The sequence below is a fragment of the Centruroides sculpturatus genome, unplaced genomic scaffold (assembly GCF_000671375.1).
Source record: "Centruroides sculpturatus isolate CEXI.00-Female unplaced genomic scaffold, Cexi_2.0 scaffold79, whole genome shotgun sequence".
Lineage (NCBI taxonomy): Eukaryota > Metazoa > Arthropoda > Arachnida > Scorpiones > Buthidae > Centruroides > Centruroides sculpturatus.
In genome coordinates, this window is record NW_019384415.1 from 828,613 (window position 1) to 849,384 (window position 20,772).

Below are 20,772 nucleotides of genomic sequence, written 5' to 3' on the forward strand. Positions count from 1 at the left end.
TAATTTTTTTTTTTTAAAATTAACCTTTCCTTTTTTATTACTAAACGAACTGTAAAATTTTGCTTGTTAGTTCTTTCAGGTGTGACAATAGTCAAGTTGTACGTTCTTTAGAATAGAATACAATCAACTCTTTCCCTTTGGTTAAATTTTAATAATTTAATAACTTTATAATCTTTTTAGAAAGCAAATTAGCTTCTATAGAATGAATAGTATGAAATTTTTATTTATAATTTTAAAATATTTACTATTTTTAGAAATTAATAGCAAAGAAACATACGAAGAAGAACAAATAAATATATAGGAAATAGAAAATAATATATACAGGAAAATAGCTTGAATATTTATGGTGAGTGACAAACAAATATATGGTGAAATGGCAAATAAATAACTAGGGAATAGAAAATAAAAATATGGTAAAATAAATATAATAAAAACAATAATGGCAGTAAATAAAAATATGGTGAAACGTTTGCCATATCTCCACATATGAAATATATGGAGAAGATCAAACAAATAATACAAATACAGTATATGAGAAAACAGAATGTAAACTTAAGGTGAGTAGCAAACAAATATGTGGAAAAATAGCAAACAAATATGTAGGGAAAAGTAAATAAAAATGTGGGGCATGGTAAAGAAATATGTAGAGAATAGCAAATAGACAACATAAATAATCTGAAAAAAGCACACAAATTTATTGTGAGTAACAAATAAATACTTAAAGAAATAGCAAATATATGATGAAATGGCAAAGTAATATGAGAGAATATATAAGGAATAGTAAATAAAAATATGGTGGAATGACAAAGAAACATGGAGAAGAGCAAAGAAGTACTGTACATAGAAGTATAGAGAATAGCAAATAAATAACAAAAATTTACTGCAGAATAGCATACAAACTTATGACGAGTAACAAGAAATATGTGAAGAAATAGCAAATAAATATATTATATTCGTTTTTAAATTACAAAGCAGAATATAGAAAGATTCGGTTTAGCATAACATTAATTATATTTCTTGTTTTAAATTAAAGATGGATCACAATAGCAAGAGAACTTTGACAATTTAAGTTGATAACGAAAACAAAAGTAAAAACCCGGTCCATGACTGATTAGAAGCGACAAAACTGGGTCAGTTCTTGATGTGCATTGTCTTTAAAGCCAGACAGCGATGTAACCATTATATTAAGTATGGAATGTTGCACTTAATTAAAGTACTAAGTTTTAAAGGTGATTGTACGTTTCATTAAATGTAATTACAGTGCATTGACATTACTACATAAATATTAGTTAACGAAGGAAAAAAAAACAAAATCATTGAAATTTTATCAGAAATACATTGAATAAATATAAAATTATAACATAAAATAAATTATATAGTTTTATAATAAAAATTACATATATCTTGAAGATTCGATAAAGTAATTCATAGCCCTACTAACCCATTTAGTTCTAAAATTTTACAATGTTAAAATGGGCATTGAAATCTGTAAAATATTTTTATAATATAATAAAAAGTTGAAGTAAAATATCCAGTTTTTAATATAGTATATAGTATATTATAGATTTTATTCGGTTATATATTCACCCATTTAAAAAAAAATGCATTAGGTATGATAAAGTATAGTATATTGATCCCGAAATTAATGTATAAAAAATTATATTATAAATAAAAATATCTTAAAATTAGTTTTTATAGATAATTGAGGCAATGCTGAACAAGTTAAATTAGTAGTTTAACCAGTAGGGGGTTTATTTTTTTAGTATTTTTACAAAAGAGAAGTTAAACTTGACCCTACTTCTAAGTCAAGTGCATTTCCTACGGATCTACAAATATTGTAAGTGAAAGTACTGACGTTAAGAGTTAATTTTTCTAAGTAAAAACTAAAAAATTGAAAAAATACTAAAAAAATTCTAGAATTACTTAAAGAAAAATGATTTTATAAACACAGAAATTCGTACCTTGTTAAGGAATTCTAGAACTGCGAGTACAATAATTATAATAAGTTATATAATTAAAATATAAATTAGTCGAAAATAAATTAGCCATAAAAATGTTTTCAAAACATTTATTTGAAATGAAATTTTACGTAAAAATTGCCATCGGATGTTATGATTTTATACGGTTTCGTATCTCTTTCCTTGATCAAATATAAATTAATGGATTTCGTATGAATTATTTATTTTTAAAAATTTATTTCATATTTTCCAGTTAATAATGGCAAATATCATTAAATATGCGCAAAATTATCTGATTACTGATTAATGATATATTATTGATTTGGTTGGGTGAACTTGCAACATACCAGGTATAATATTTTATACTAGATCTATAAGATATAATTTACTAAAAATATTTATTTTTTTATTAAATAATAATTATAAGATTTACAAATTCAAGAACATTTCCTCAAGTAAAATAGTAAATTTAAATCTTATCTCTGTAATATTGATAATATACTAATGACCAGTGGGTAAAACCACTTAACACTGGTTGTGGGTTCTTGGGCTGGCCATGTACAGTTTTCTGGATTTTCTTCACGTATCTAACACCTAAATAGGAGACATTTTCCCATAAAAAGTCCTTCCCGGAAGCATTCCTCCATGACAGATCGCCCAAGTGTTGCATTGCCTTATCCCATCAATCCTATTCTGTAATAATATCCAAAACGGAATGCATACATACATAACATATATATATTATGAAATATCTCAAGTTTCATACTTTTCTTCTTCTTAATCTTACTCTGCTACAGATCGCTTTCTTCACCTCATTCTGCTCTCTACCAAATTCTTCTGATCAGTTCCAAGAGCCACCATATCCTCAAAATTTTCATATTATTATTTCAAAACTTATTATGGCATTTCGTAAAATATCTATTGAAATTGCTTTCAAATACAGTCGAACCTCGATATAGCGTCACCATTTGTTCATCTCTGAAATTGTCACTAAATCGAGTGTGTCGCTAAACCGAAGAATCTCAAAGAATAAAAGTTATGTCTATTTAATGTAATGATGTCTATAAACGATTTTGAGGTTTCAGAGTTTGAAAGTCACAAGATTTACTGACAATTTCCTTTGTGATGTAAAAATCTACATTCGGTAATTCATAAATATAATAAAGGATAGTTTACGAGGGCAGCGCTATATGTAGGTTTGACCGTTAATTTTATTAAAAAAAAAGAAGAAGAATTGTGAAAGAGAGAAAATTCTTATTGAAACAGAAAATTAATTTCTGAAGCTTCCACTAGATGAAAAATGGCGTTTTATTCACTTTCGAGTAGCCATAGTTTAACATTGTATAAAGGTTGATACATAAATTGGTCTTAAGATTTATATTGGAAATGTTCGATAAGATTTCCCACGTTATCCACATCTTGATCTACAGGATGGCAAGTTTTATTCTGGATTGCAGTATTTCATGCGAGATGTTGCTGATACGCTCGCCTTTAGATCCGCTAAAGTTGCGATAAATTATCACAGTGAAGATTATCGTAAGGAAATCACAAAGCCAAAGGTCATAGGGATCAAGGTGGCCCTTTTTTAAAAGAAATCCTTAATTAATTAATTCAGTTTTCTGGGGTATTCAAACGATACAATTAAGAATGGCATTGTAAGAAATCTTCATGTATGTTACTTTACGATAGCTGAAATTATGAAATTTTTTCAGAGATTCGTATCCTATGAGCAAAATTCATGAGTCGAGGGGTCAAATAACGATAAGACTCATATATTTTTGGGTTTTTAATTTGTGTTTTCAGTTAGAAATGGGTCTGGTGTCTACGAAACTTTCCAAGGTCATCAAAGTATATCCTAACTAATTCTTGCAAGAACTTGAAGTGCAAAAGGTTGTCATTGAGGCCATTTAATAAAAAAAGTTCTACTGAACATGAATACATGTTATAACCTACGGATAATAACGTAGAATTTTTGCTTGACCTTGTATAGTGCTAGGAGGCAAGTACAAACGTCCTGTGCACAGCTGTTGTTCTAATGCAGTTTCGAACAGTAACGCTCTGTCTTTTCAATGACAGAGTCGTCGTGTGTGAGACGTGAATTACTTGATTTGCATGACCAAAATAAAGCGCTCTCTTATGCGTAGGCATGTATTTCATTTGCATACATGCATACATTTACTCAAATAATTGTGAATTGCTGTAAATACTTGGCATATCAATTTTAATCAGCGATGTCTTTAATTGTTAAATCAACATGATGATGATAATTTTAATGGTTACACTTGTCAAGGAACTTCAAGTTATATTTAATTTAATTTTCTGTATATTTTTGTTGTTCTTTCTGTTACAATATGCTTTTTAAATTTTCTATAACATTTTAAATTAAATTATTAATCGAAAATTTATTAAATTTAACGCTAGATAACGCAAACTCTTTAACAGAGAAACCATTAGCATAAAAAATTGGAAAGTAATTCCTAATAAAATAATTGCAGAAGATATTTAATGTAAGAAATATTAGACAAAATTCGGTATTTTAGGAAGATGACAGAGGAAAAAATAAAGGAAGATGGCATAAAAGATAAAAATAACAATTAACAAATCAAGTGAAAAATACCAAAGAATATGGCGAATGAAGTGTTCAAGAGTTTGCTCATAAATACGTAAATGTATTATTTATCTTCTCATAATTACAGTAAATATTCAAAAATTCTTCTGTAATAGTTTAAGCTTGAAGTTTTCATTATGTTTTCAGATAATTTGCATATTATTGTTCTTCAATGCGAACAATTTCACAGTAGATACTGGTCTTAAGTTCTTGAAGAGTGCTGCGGTTTGTCATAAACAAAAAATTTATTTATATTAATTGGCGAGTACTTAAATGTTGGGTGACGCAACTTTTGAATCATCCTATAATTAGTTAAAATTCCGAGTTGAATATAAATTAACATAATATAATATAGGCCTAAATGCACTCTGAAATTACATCATTCCAAATCAATAATCGTGTTCTTCAAAAGGCTATGGAATTCAATAACCTATTCATTTGTATATTTTAATTATATACTTAATTTTGATTGTAGTGATTATTAGTAATAATAGCAATTAATTGACAGAAATAATTTTTTTTATGCTATCAAAAAAATTAATTTGAAAGAGGAGAAATGTAGGCTATGACTCGCTCCATTTTCATGGAATCTTTATGCATTTAACCATGGACAATTTTAAAGTGATATACCATAAAATAAAATAAAAATGATTATAACTTAAGTTTTCTTAATGGAGTTAGCATAGAATTGTGTTTTGGCATTTAAATAAATTTAAAAGAGGGTGATGATTTCCAAGAGAAACATGGAAGTAGAAAACGATAAGAAGAGAGACTTTTTCATGTCCTTCCTTAAGTAATTTTTTTATGTTTTGATAATTTATCAGTATGATAATTTTAATTTCATTAGAATTAACAGAAAGATCGCATGCAGAAACCGGAATAAATTTTTGTTCTTGTGAACAATAAGAAATGCTGATAACAATTTGTTGACGATTCAAAAATATAAAAAGAGCAGCAAAGAGATATATTTTATTGAAACAGCAATAAATTCCTGAATTTTCCACTAGATGAAAAAAATGGCGCTCTAATTCACTTTTAGGTATTCATTATTTAAATTTCATATAAGATGACGTAATACACCAAGAACTGAATATAATTATATAGAAATTTCCTATCAGATTATATTTATATATTTTCATAAGTCCTGTTTAACAGACCTGAAGACTATAATTTCAATTTTATGAAATATCTCAAGTTTCATACTTTTCTTCTTCTTAATCTTACTCTGCTACAGATCGCTTTCTTCACCTCATTCTGCTCTCTACCAAATTCTTCTGATCAGTTCCAAGAGCCACCATATCCTCAAAATTTTCATATTATTATTTCAAAACTTATTATGGCATTTCGTAAAATATCTATTGAAATTGCTTTCAAATACAGTCGAACCTCGATATAGCGTCACCATTTGTTCATCTCTGAAATTGTCACTAAATCGAGTGTGTCGCTAAACCGAAGAATCTCAAAGAATAAAAGTTATGTCTATTTAATGTAATGATGTCTATAAAAAACGATTTTGAGGTTTCAGAGTTTGAAAGTCACAAGATTTACTGACAATTTCCTTTGTGATGTAAAAATCNATTTTTAAACAACTTTTGCTTATTTTTCTATATAAATGTATAGTAAATTTAATTTTACTATATAGTATATAATCTATGTTACGTCATATTCATTATAACATTGTATTGTGCTAAAGAGATTATAATTTATCCAAACAATCAGCCCTAATTTAAGATGTAAGCCAGTAGTTTGAATATTGTTTCTTTATAAGATTTGAATATTTAATTTATGTTAATTATTATTTTTAAGGTATTTAGACACGCTAAACACGTGGATTAAAATAAACACAATAAACGATTTAATTATAATTCATTATTATACCATATTTATGTAACAATTACAGAAGATAAGGGGATTTATTTATAGATGTGGTATAGACTTCATTAACAATGAATAACCTTACATTAATTTAATTCTCTTATCTAAATTATCATCTTAATTACAATTCTTAACTGTGAGTCATTTGGGTTTTTACATTTCTTCTATATATCATTAAAATTATTATTTGTTATATTTTATTTTAATAATTGCTTAAACAGTTGTAGTTAGACTAACTGTTATAAGATTTATATAAGTGTGTATATATTACGTTACATATAATATAGCTAGCATTGTATAGTATGACAATGAGGATCCCATACACAAGATGAGGCGCAACATCCAATTTCATTGGAGTATTGTGCCCCATCTGCCTCGTACACATCTTACTGGCCCTTTAAATTATGCAATTCTTACAAGAAGTTAGAGGAAGTGGAGGAATTCAGTTCCAAAATAGAGGAATGCACTGCAGAAGATGCAGCAAAGAATATGTCCTCTCACATCTCGATGGTATAAGGCCATAGATTTTAAATAAAATTATGTTAAAGAATTGGTTTTTGTTGCCGAAAATTCGGGTATATGACACATTAAAGTTTGAAAAGTAAAAATAAATAAATAACGAACGAGGAAAAATCTTGTGATACTTCCTGGGCAACCCTCGCGTGTAGCCTATATATAATAGCACAATAAAAAATAGATAAATAAATATAAAATTTTGTATTTTATATTTATTTATCCATTTCTTATTATATACAAAATTTATAAGAAAAACAAGTCTGTTGATAATATATTAAAACATTGTTTATTTAAGAATGAAAACTCTAAATCAATAATTAAATAATTTGATATGTTAATTTTTATTCTCGTTCCTATAACATTATTTTTTTATTGTGAATTAATTTATTTTTTAACTTATATTTTACTGAGACAATACATAATTTTACGTCAATTTGACGTCATTTTGATACAATCGTATTATAGAAATGAAGTGTTGACGTCGTATTGACGTAAAAGAATAAAATTCCGGTAAAACAAACAGCTTTGTAAATTTATTTTTAAATCGTTTAATGAGTATTTTTAATCACACTTTTATTATTTTTATTAAATTTTACTCTTTGAGTTATCATTCCTTAATGGAAACAGAGTGATTATAATTGATTCAATTATCCACTCAAACTTTGAAGAACGGAACATAGAACGGGCCATTGACGGGGAATATGAGAAATGTCCGTTGCACAAAGGTGTCCGTTGTTTGAAGGTTCTTTCGTTTACATTCCAAAAAGGGAAAAACGGCCTGTGTTTAGAGGTAATCGTTATTGGAGGTTCGGTTAAGTAATAAGATAATAAAATATTAAAAAATAATACTAAGAGAAAAACACGACACTTTCAATGATTCATATAAATAATATAAAAATCATTGGGAATTATATAAATAATATAACATAATTTTTAAATATATGATAATTATACGGTCGGACCTCTAGTGACGGCTACCCCAAATAACGACCATTGTTTATTTTGTAACAATAAATAACAAACAATTATTTATTGAACAAAAAATTCAATCGAATAACCTGCGAACAGAGGCCTTATTTTTTGTTTCCGTCAGTGGCCGTTGTTCAGAGGTTTGATTGTATTAAAGTTAACAAATACATAACAAATACAAATAAAACCTAAATTATTAATCTATTTTTTTCAAGTATAAACGACAAATATTTCAATTAATAGTAACTATAAAATTTATAATTTTTTAAAAAATATTAATTAAAAGGAATTGTAAAAGAAATATTTTAAGTATAATTAAGTATAGCCTAATTTTACTTAAAACGAAACTTTTTTTGGGATGTTAACGAATCTAAAATTAAAACACAGTTCTTTAACTAGGCTTTCATAGTAGTCCTCGCCAATGATCGAATGAATAACATCAATAAACACTGGTAATTGGTCGTGGGTCGCCCCCAAGGGAGTTTCCCAGGTTTTATTCACGTGTTTAACACTTAAATAGGAGCCAGTTTCTTAGGCACCCCCCAAATGTTGCGTTACATTATTCCATCAATTTTATCCTATTCTACCCTACTTTCATAATGTCTACATTATTGATTTTTTATTGTATAATTTACATTTTTCTTTTCTTATTGCGTCACACATAACTAATTATAACAAAAACTAGAATAATAAAATTTTTCCTTATTTTGAAATTTTCATATTCTTAAACATTTACTTGTTACTTGATGTGAAGACTAGAAAACATCTACATTTTCCTCTTTTTATTTAAAAAAAAATAATTTTCAGTAAAAAATTCTCCCATTAATTGTCTTTAATAATTATCTTGTAGGTATAGGGTAGGAGTCTTATGTGTTTTCGTTAACGCTTCCTATTGGATAATTTAAACAAGGGTATAGATGAGCTAGAGTATAGAGTATTGTCACAAATTAAATTATCGAATGTAATCTATAATTATTATAAATTAATTATTATCATAGAGGTAGAAACTGAAGAAAGGAAGAGAGTGAAGGGATAAGGAAAAGGAGAGAAGGTATTGAGGAGATATGTTAAATCAGAAATATAAATAAATATAATTATGTAATTATATAAATTAAATATATTTTGCTTAAATAAATCGAGTCATTATTGAATTTTAAACAATATAGAACTAAAAAAAAAACAAGATCCATTAACATACTTGGCTAATGGCCAATTAATTTTGAGGCTCTTTGAAGCCTTCATTTAATATATAATTATTTATATTTGGTGCCCCTTAAACTCAAGGCCCCTCCATAGACAATTTAATTTTTCGATTTTAATCTTAAAAAACCCATTGAAAATTTATGGCAAAATTAAAATTAAAATTGTTTTTTAAAAGTTAATTATAAAATAGACAAAATTCTTACTTATTTTTTTAATTTTCTAGCGAATAAAATCGTTAATTACTCTTAAAATTGCATTTATTTAACTGTAGAAAATAATGTAATTTTTCACAAAATCATTATAAAGGAGTAATTTATAAATAGAGATTTAAATAAATAAAATACGATCAAAGTCACCTGATTAGTTAGTTAATATTTTAATGATATTTTGATACGAGATTGTCAACGGTGTTATTCACGCATCAGTTGTTCTAAAAATTCAAAACATAATAAAATACAATGAGCTTGGCTTGATGTGCAGACTACAAAATTAGACAAATTGCATTTAGATTGCAATTAAGGAGCGAGTTTGATCACACCTTACACTTTTAAACTGTATAATGAAGCTACGCTCTTAAACTTTTCCCTGTCTGCTCCTCCTTTAAGTATGTACTTATTATTTTTTTTTTAAATTTTTTTTATACATTAAATACAGTTTAAGCTTGCTTACAAGGTAAGTATTTAAGAAAAAATCGTGTTTTTTAGCCATTAAAAAAATAATTTTCACCGATTTACCTTGAAAATAACAAATATTAAAGGGACTTTTTAAGGATAATTGGCGTATTTTCAATGTTATAATGTAAATTAATTTAGGAATTATTTATAATTTTTCTCCTTATAAAATATCATTAAATTTTAACATTTAAATGGAAATTTTTCATGAAAATTTAATTAAAAACATAAAAATTATTGGCTTAATTCCAGGAAACCTTCTTCGAATTGAATCAATATTGAGAAATTTAAATTCTTTCTTTTTTTTAATTTTTTTAATTTTATGGTAATTATTCAATTTGCAATATTCTTTTTATCACCTTATCTAAGTCTCCCCAATTAAATATTTTTAATTTACAAATATTATTTTCATTATTCTATAGGGGATAATATCTTTATTCTGAATAATCACATTTTTAAGATAATACAATTTTTTAAAGTTTTATACGTAAAATATGTTCCTAATTTTAATTTCTTTACTGTTCTTGGTAGATTCGAGTCTAAATCATTCGTTAAATTATTAATAAGTACATTTATATTATTTACAAGAAATATTTTATAGGATCCCTCCATTAATTACGTGTACAGCTTTTGAGACAATTCTGACCCCCTCCCTGTTGTGTACAACGTACTTTTGGCAAACCCCCCCTTTAATTACGTATATACAATAGTTCATGGAACCCCCGACATTAAAGAAATGACTAAAAATGTTCTAGGATCCAGTCCTGGATCTAATTATACAAATAAATACGAATATAAATGGTAAAATTGATTAAATTTAAGAAATATTCTTGAAGACGATGTTTTATTATGATAATTATCTTTTATGCATAATTAATATGGTCTGTAGGATATCCTTTGATTATTCTTACTTTCGTTTCCTACCGTTAATTTCCGTTTTAAATGTGAAACAAAAAATCTTTTCAACAATAAACTAATGTAGAAAGGAAGAATTAGTGATTCACATTATTTTATATAAAAAACATCCTGTTCCTTCTAATTTTTAACTATATTCTTATTTTAAAAAATTAGTTACAAGAAGTTAGAGGAAGTGGAGGAATTCAGTTCCAAAATAGAGGAATGCACTGCAGAAGATGCAGCAAAGAATATGTCCTCTCACATCTCGATGGTATAAGGCCATAGATCTTGGCATATCAATTTTAATCAGCGATGTCTTTAATTGTTAAATCAACATGATGATGATAATTTTAATGGTTACACTTGTCAAGGAACTTCAAGTTATATTTAATTTAATTTTCTGTATATTTTTGTTGTTCTTTCTGTTACAATATGCTTTTTAAATTTTCTATAACATTTTAAATTAAATTATTAATCGAAAATTTATTAAATTTAACGCTAGATAACGCAAACTCTTTAACAGAGAAACCATTAGCATAAAAAATTGGAAAGTAATTCCTAATAAAATAATTGCAGAAGATATTTAATGTAAGAAATATTAGACAAAATTCGGTATTTTAGGAAGATGACAGAGGAAAAAATAAAGGAAGATGGCATAAAAGATAAAAATAACAATTAACAAATCAAGTGAAAAATACCAAAGAATATGGCGAATGAAGTGTTCAAGAGTTTGCTCATAAATACGTAAATGTATNTAAGTACTTTGGTAATTTTTAAAGAATTAATTTAAAACGAAAATCTTTGCAGAACTTCAGAAGATTTTTAATGGAATTAAAATTTCTTAGAAGGATTGTTTTCATTTATAATTTCTAAGAAATTAATTTATAAATTTACACACCTATCTAGTCACACATTTACTATAAAAATGTTTACTCAATACAGACCACCAACCTTACCATAATCTAAATATAAAAAGAAAAGTAACCTTGAAAATAAAACATAAGTAATAAATACATTAAACATTTTAAAAATTTATTATAAAATATTTAAAAGTAAATTAATTTATGTTTCATTTAGTTGTGTGGTTACAAAGATTGGAATTAGTAAATTACACATTAAAAATGTTCTAAGAATTTTATTATAATTATTTATAACAGATGTTATTCGTTTTTCCGATTTAATGGGCCAATTCTATTAATTCCTAACGTATTATTAATTATATTATGCTAATTCTTAGTTATATTCGTAATTATATTCTCCTAATTCTTAAGAATATATAATTGTGAATATAACTGAGATTTGGAGAAGATAATTATGAACAACACTAAGAATTAGAAGAATGTTACTAGTTATATTATTAAAAATTAAGGGGATATAACTAGGAATAGAAATAAGGATAGGGAAACATAATTAACTGAGGAATAGTTATAAGATAATCTAATTATAAACATATCTTAGTTAATTATGTTCCCTATCTTTAGTTATATTCCTAATTATACCATCTTAATTTTAATTATATTATTCTAATTCTCAGTTATATTCCTAAATTCTTCTGATGTGTTTTTCTGTAGGGGGACGAGTCGTTGTTTAACAAGTTTGGAATTTAATAGAGTACTAAAATTCTTCTTTCCTCCAGAGTAGTATTACATAATCTTATCGTCAGCTAATTTTCAAACTTTATTTTAAATTCACTTATTATCGGACAGATAACAAGTGAACCGATATTTAAAAAAAAATCATCAGATGATAAAATATATAAATTATTGTATGTAAAGAGACTATTAAAAGAAAAATATGGGCTTATAAACAATTAATAACAAATAAATTAATTAATTTACCTGTAAAATCTGTCTCCAATTATTATACTAAACATGTTTCTAAAATATTTTCGGTATTTTATAAATCAGTGCATTTACTTTCAACATAAACTAAAAGCATAAATGATGTCTCATGATTTTTATTTTTGAGCCTCCCATTGTCACGTGAATAATCAATTTACTATTATTGGTTGATGCACGGAAAATCGGATAAAATTTACTCAGCACCGGATACGAGAAAGTCACTCGGGTTTTATATATAATGCGTTATATTTTATGAAATTTATTTGATTTTTTCCACTTGATTCTCGTTCAGAATTATATAATTTGACTTTTGTATGAAGTAAAATTTACAGATTAATATTCATATTAAAGAGAATATAATGAAAGGTGAATAAAATCTGTACACGTGTTGCCATCAGATGACAGGATATACTCAGGATCGTATTTACACAAGCTAAACAGGCCTCATCTTTACTATCTTGTGTCATGAGTCTACAGCTTAGAGCCTCGTGTTATGTATGGATCTATAGCTTAGGGCCTCATATTTTTACATATATTGTAATTTGGTAGAGGGGGAAGGCCTGTTATAGTTATACTTTAGGGTCACAGCAAGTTAAGTTTACCATGGATATACTACATACGATATAGTATTGTACAGTACGTAAGCCATATTTCATACATTAAAATAGAAATATCTTAGTTATTTATAACGGTAAACTAGTAAAAATATATGTGAAATATAAAAAATAAAAACAAATCTTTTTGTAATAAAATATTTCATACATTAAAATAACATTGATTAATCTTTTCTGTTAATGTTTATAGCGGTTAAATTATTCACAGAATATTTTCAGAAACTAATTTGAAATTTCAAAATAAAACTATTTTTGTTAGACCTTATTTCTCAATGTTTCGATAATTTTTCTGAATTTCTCAATTTTCAAATCAAATGTGATGAAATTTAAAACTTACTTCGCTTTTTCTTCTCTTATTTTCGTTTATTTACTGAATAGTTTAATAAACAAGTAGAGCAGAAAAATTGTTAACTGGGTTTAAAATACTGTAATTTATTTAAATGCACATTAAAATTTCAGAGATAGAAGTTATTATGTATATAATATATATATTACAAAAATAGAAATTTTATAAATTGTTTTATGCATTTTTAAAATACGAGACATATTTTATAGGGGGAATTTACCAATTTTGATAAGTTTGGTATTTTACAAAGAAACCAGTTCTTGGAGGATAACGATCTTCACCATCTCACGTTATGAATCATAATTAAATTTTTCATAACTCGAGAATATATTTTGATTTAAAATTAGATAATAAACATCTCTATTTTTATCTAATTTACAATTAAAATGATCATAATTTAAGCAGTAAATAATGTCATTAAGATTGAATTTATAATTAAAAACGTTTATCACCATTTATTTATGTCAATATTGAAAAAAAATTCACGAATTTATTTTTAAAAATTAATATAAAATTTTTAATGAATTTATTCCCGTTATGGCATTAACTCTTATCTAAATTATTATTATTATTATTCTATTATTAAAATTTTAATGTATTTTTCCCTAATAATGATATATATGAAATCATTAATAATCGTTCATATCTTTGTTATATTATGCAAAGACCTTGAAAGACCCTTTTGTATATCATCTGACGTCATCAACTAGTTTTGATGAAATCACGTAACTAATATTGCGACATCTCATGGATGGTTGACTAGTGCTTTCCCAATGAAGAATAGAAGTATCTATAATAGTCCTTCTGTCCTCCAAAAAAAAGGGGTACAAACACCGCATACTTACGTCATAGAACAACACAATGACTATTGTACTTAAGAAGAAGAGCTATATTTATCATTAAGAACATATTTGCAACTATGCAAACATGGTTGCACCTTGGAGTACTTCTACAAATATGGCATCCACTACCGAGGACACAATTCGAATAAAGTAAACACAATGTCAAAAAAACAATATTCAAAGTGCTTGTTTTCAGACCTTCTAATTTCATAACACTTTGCTTCTTAGTGTTTTCTAGGTAGCAAGTATTAAGGAATTCTTCAAATAGTAAAATACTTCACGAAATTATAGAATTAAAATAAATATATTTTTAATAATATTAGANGATTTAATTATTAATAAAAAATAAGCAAAATACTTAGAAAAATAAGATTTTCTGCATCAATAATTAAGCAATTTGCACTTTTAAAACGTTGGCTAAAGGTAAAAACACCGAATATTTCTGTAGACATGTCGTTACAAATGTAACCTATATTTTCTAAAGAAATTAAATTCATAAATGCTAAATAGTATATTTAGAAAGCAAATTATATGTTATTCAAAGCATAATTTGAATTTTAATAATTATAAATAGTTAAATTGATCAATCTTATTTTTGTTTTCGTGCTTATTAGAATAATGGAACGTATCCTTGAACTTGTTAAACGTGTTACCCTAGTTAATTGCTTGAAAGTAATTTTGATAGAAAGGTAATTAAAAACAATTTATTAATCCAAATTAAATTATGATATTAAAATTTGTATTTATTTATTTTTTTAAGTGTTATGCAGAAAATCTGCCTTAATTTAATCATAATCTGAAGAAGAAATCCAGTAGTCTCAATACTAAATCATCGATCACTACTCGATTTATTAATGTAATGTTGATTAAATGAATTAAATTATCATGTTTCTAATGTAAATACTCGTATAAATTTCATAAATTAGTAAACCGAAACAACTTCTACCGAGTTAAACTTTGATGGATCTGATTAAAGTATGTATCACGTTCATATACAGTACTGTACATATTTTATATTTCTTTCTAACATTATAATTACTCTAATTTACATAAAAATTAATGAGAATTTAAAATATTAAATTATGTTTTATGGTTTTTCAAACGGTGGCATAATTCTTATGGTTTTTCAAAGAACGTTGCCACGAATGATTGGTTTCCTTACAGGAAGCTCAAGTGGTCTTTGCAAAGTTTATTCTTATAAATTAAAAAATATATTTAGAAATGCATTTTATTATGATTATGTATACAATTACATAAATGTATCCTTAAATAAGATTCATTTCTAAAATCTTCATAATTCTAAGCATATTTTGAAACTAAAACCAAGGACATATCATTTTTATGGCATGATGTTCCTCATGATATGAGACAATGATTTATTATTATTTTTTTTTATTGTAAACCGATGTTATTCACAATGTTTATGAGCCATTATTTAAAATTTATAAAAAGAATATATTTATCTATAGGATATTAATTTCTTTATGGTGGTTTACAGAGGATTTTTAATTCAGAACTAATTTTGTTTCTTGGCCGTTTTTTGCTTCAGATTATGAAGCTATTTTTAGAAATTTTTTAGTTAGCTTAAAGTTTCTAAATTAGGAATAAATTTACCACTTAGCTAGTGGAAATTTTAAGCATACATAATTTACGTTTTGCCTAGAGCCTAGAGATCTTAAGAACTTTAGACACGCACAAATACACGTGATATAGGTCTTATATTATATAAAAAGAGGCCTTGCAAGTTTATGCTTGCTTAAAGCCTCAAACAACTTACCATTGTTATGTTCTTAGCATTTACATTGAGGTAAATTAAATCAATAACCTCTTTACATTGGAATTAATAGAGAAATTTAACTTTTCCGAAGAATATATATGATATAATCNATCATCGATCTACAAATACAGTAAAAAGTCAAATTTAAAGTAAGATTTATTAAATAGTTAAAGGAGATTATTCACTTTTAGGTGTACGACTCTATGAGAACTTAAACTTAATTTTCAACACAGAGCTCTTAATTTAAGTGAATATTCGGTTAAATTTGATAGTAACTAGCTGAATAAATATTTATTTATGTCATACTGTATATACTATATATATAAACTAGCTGCCCATTATACCCAACTGGGCATATTTGGCAGTACGATCTAATTATACTATGTATTGTAGATCTGATTAACTATATCAATGAATTTCTAAATTAAATCACTTTGTATCTGATCAATATTAATTGAAAATTTCATCAAAATTACTATATTAAAATTTCACGAGTGCACTTTCATCGAAGGTGATCCAAATGGTGTACTGTTTGATGTCCCCTACAAATCAATCCAAAAATGATCCAAACGCATTGATTTGTAGGGAAGGAACATCAAAAGCCTTTAAAGTTAAAATATAATTAATTTTTAATTAAATAATCATAAATTCTCATGAAAAATTTTAGGGTAGAGATTTATCGTTACATCGAATAAATTAAATCATTTTAAATTACTTTGTTCTCCATTAACTTATTGAATACGAATATAGAAGAAATTATAAATATTTAATTATTCATACTATTAATTATTCAGTTAATTATTAAATTAATTAGAATAAATTTACACGACATATCTTTCTATCAGTAAAAGTCTTATTTAACATTATCTAACATTAAAATTCTTATTAAATTTAATAACTTCTATCCACGTGTAAACAAAAATATATATATATTCTTATATTCAAGTTTTTTAACGATAAATATCGTGTATATAATATTTATTCTTTTTAAGATCTCGATTTTTTAAAGCCCTTCTTTAAGTAAGAACACACCTCGAAGCAAGTTAAGAACTAATATTAAAATTTAAAAAGGAATTAATTAATAAATTTAATAATTAATAAAAACTATTAGATGTAATCTAATAATAGACAATAAACAACGAGTTATGTATAACATCCTATATCTAGAAAAATTCGTAGAAAAACTATCAACGAGGAAATAAAGAAGCACCTTTCTACTTAATACACTAGAGAATATGTTGTATAGAACGAGGTAGAATTAAAGCCTCTGGCATGAGTCAGAATAAAGGTTAGTGGCCTGGAACCCGAGCCCATGAGACAAGAAGGGGTCCACAGTGGGGGTTGTATCCAGGGCAGTGTTACACGGAAATGTCACCGAACCAATTAATATACGAATTTGTACTGCCTTCGAATAGACTTTCCTTTTGAACTTGCATCCACTTAGTTACTATTCCTTTAATTAAAAAAAAAAAGAAACAATAATAAAATTATACAAAGACCTTGAAAGACCCTTTTGTATATCATCTGACGTCATCAACTAGTTTTGATGAAATCACGTAACTAATATTGCGACATCTCATGGATGGTTGACTAGTGCTTTCCCAATGAAGAATAGAAGTATCTATAATAGTCCTTCTGTCCTCCAAAAAAAGGGGTACAAACACCGCATACTTACGTCATAGAACAACACAATGACTATTGTACTTAAGAAGAAGAGCTATATTTATCATTAAGAACATATTTGCAACTATGCAAACATGGTTGCACCTTGGAGTACTTCTACAAATATGGCATCCACTACCGAGGACACAATTCGAATAAAGTAAACACAATGTCAAAAAAACAATATTCAAAGTGCTTGTTTCCAGACCTTCTAATTTCATAACACTTTGCTTCTTAGTGTTTTCTAGGTAGCAAGTATTAAGGAATTCTTCAAATAGTAAAATACTTCACGAAATTATAGAATTAAAATAAATATATTTTTAATAATATTATAAGACGTAATGTCTATATAAATTATGGTATTATTATATAACCGCTACTAATTGAAATGCGTAGATCTATAATTAATTTTTATCTCAATAATATAATTTATTACACTAATTATTAGTATTATTCTTAATGAATATGCATAAAGCAGGATAAAGAATATTCGTAAGTGGACTCTGTATTATTGTATATTTTTAGCTTTTAAATATTATAAATTAAATTAATTAATTGAAATTATTCTAGAAATTATTTATTTGATTAAAAAATCGTAAAAATTAAAACATAGAATTAAACTCATTTAAATTAACTGTAATCATTTTTATATTCATTTTTTTATGGAAATTATTCAAATCCTGTAATTCTTTATCAGCGATACATTGTCAGATATGACTGTATTGCTTAATTTATGTATTTATTTTTCTATGAATAAATATAAACTATAAAAATTATTCAACTCAATTATTTATACGATATTCACCGAGTTAATCAAGGGCAGAAATCAAATGTAATATCTTTATTTTTCAGAAAAATAATGAAAAAATATCTAGATTTTTAGTGATATTATTTATTTTATTTAGGATCATCGATCTACAAATACAGTAAAAAGTCAAATTTAAAGTAAGATTTATTAAATAGTTAAAGGAGATTATTCACTTTTAGGTGTACGACTCTATGAGAACTTAAACTTAATTTTCAACACAGAGCTCTTAATTTAAGTGAATATTCGGTTAAATTTGATAGTAACTAGCTAAATAAATATTTATTTATGTCATACTGTATATACTATATATATAAACTAGCTGCCCATTATACCCAACTGGGCATATTTGGCAGTACGATCTAATTATACTATGTATTGTAGATCTGATTAACTATATCAATGAATTTCTAAATTAAATCACTTTGTATCTGATCAATATTAATTGAAAATTTCATCAAAATTACTATATTAAAATTTCACGAGTGCACTTTCATCGAAGGTGATCCAAATGGTGTACTGTTTGATGTCCCCTACAAATCAATCCAAAAATGATCCAAACGCATTGATTTGTAGGGAAGGAACATCAAAAGCCTTTAAAGTTAAAATATAATTAATTTTTAATTAAATAATCATAAATTCTCATGAAAAATTTTAGGGTAGAGATTTATCGTTACATCGAATAAATTAAATCATTTTAAATTACTTTGTTCTCCATTAACTTATTGAATACGAATATAGAAGAAATTATAAATATTTAATTATTCATACTATTAATTATTCAGTTAATTATTAAATTAATTAGAATAAATTTACACGACATATCTTTCTATCAGTAAAAGTCTTATTTAACATTATCTAACATTAAAATTCTTATTAAATTTAATAACTTCTATCCACGTGTAAACAAAAATATATATATATTCTTATATTCAAGTTTTTTAACGATAAATATCGTGTATATAATATTTATTCTTTTTAAGATCTCGATTTTTTAAAGCCCTTCTTTAAGTAAGAACACACCTCGAAGCAAGTTAAGAACTAATATTAAAATTTAAAAAGGAATTAATTAATAAATTTAATAATTAATAAAAACTATTAGATGTAATCTAATAATAGACAATAAACAACGAGTTATGTATAACATCCTATATCTAGAAAAATTCGTAGAAAAACTATCAACGAGGAAATAAAGAAGCACCTTTCTACTTAATACACTAGAGAATATGTTGTATAGAACGAGGTAGAATTAAAGCCTCTGGCATGAGTCAGAATAAAGGTTAGTGGCCTGGAACCCGAGCCCATGAGACAAGAAGGGGTCCACAGTGGGGGTTGTATCCAGGGCAGTGTTACACGGAAATGTCACCGAACCAATTAATATACGAATTTGTACTGCCTTCGAATAGACTTTCCTTTTGAACTTGCATCCACTTAGTTACTATTCCTTTAATTAAAAAAAAAAAAAGAAACAATAATAAAATTTTACGAGTTTAGACTTTGTTTTTGAAGTTACAAACACTCTGTTAATGCTTTTAATGTAACGAAAGTATTAAATAATACCCCTGTGTATTGAAAATTAAATAGTTTCCTTACAGCGTTGCAGATATATGAATTATATTTTAAAATATGCGTATTTTATTGTTTAACTCTTCATACATTATTCATCCACTAATAACTAGCTAGCTCTTAGTGTATTTTTTTTTTCTTACTCGTTTCTAATTTTTCTCTTTATGCGACTCCACCCTAATTGTTCAGCAAACGTTTAAAATTAATAATACTTTTATGAAATGAAGTTCAATAGATAAATTAACGAGTTAGAATTTTGCTTTTGTGTGCAAGTTTCCTTAATTTTAGCCAAGGTATTCAAGATTTTTTGTATTCTCTCAGCATCTTTACTCGAGAAATCATCATCAATTTCGATTTTTAATGAGATTTTCTTGTTAATTTTTCAGTTAGATTGATGTAAAAATCGAGAGCCTGTACGGAATTATAAGTATAAAAATGTATTGTTTCGTGTAATTGGAGTATGAAATTTATTCTTTTGACGATCTACGAATAGAATTTCGCGTTAGAAAAGAAAGCTGCGGCTCCAAATATGAAGAAAATACTTTCTAAGTTTAAGATGAGAGTCGAATTTAGACAAAGAAGTTGAAGGTGGAGGTCAATAGGGAAGTATGAAGCTTGGCGA

The 20,772-nt window shown here is 26.0% G+C and overlaps 1 protein-coding gene across 4 annotated transcripts in view; it reads right to left on the bottom strand.

Annotated features, from left to right (window-relative positions):
* Positions 1 to 20,772, bottom strand: part of LOC111619161 (ETS homologous factor-like) — an 85,391-nt gene that overhangs the window by 25,280 nt on the left and 39,339 nt on the right. The window contains exon 1 of one of the 4 annotated variants that reach the window (XM_023360843.1): positions 12,536 to 12,657. The exons of the other annotated variants lie outside the window; for them this stretch is intronic. Within the exon in view, the coding sequence (XP_023216611.1) occupies positions 12,536 to 12,570 (35 nt within the window). The 5' untranslated portion in view covers positions 12,571 to 12,657. Of the gene's footprint in view, positions 1 to 12,535; positions 12,658 to 20,772 lie in introns of those variants that run through there. 4 annotated transcript variants of the gene reach the window in all.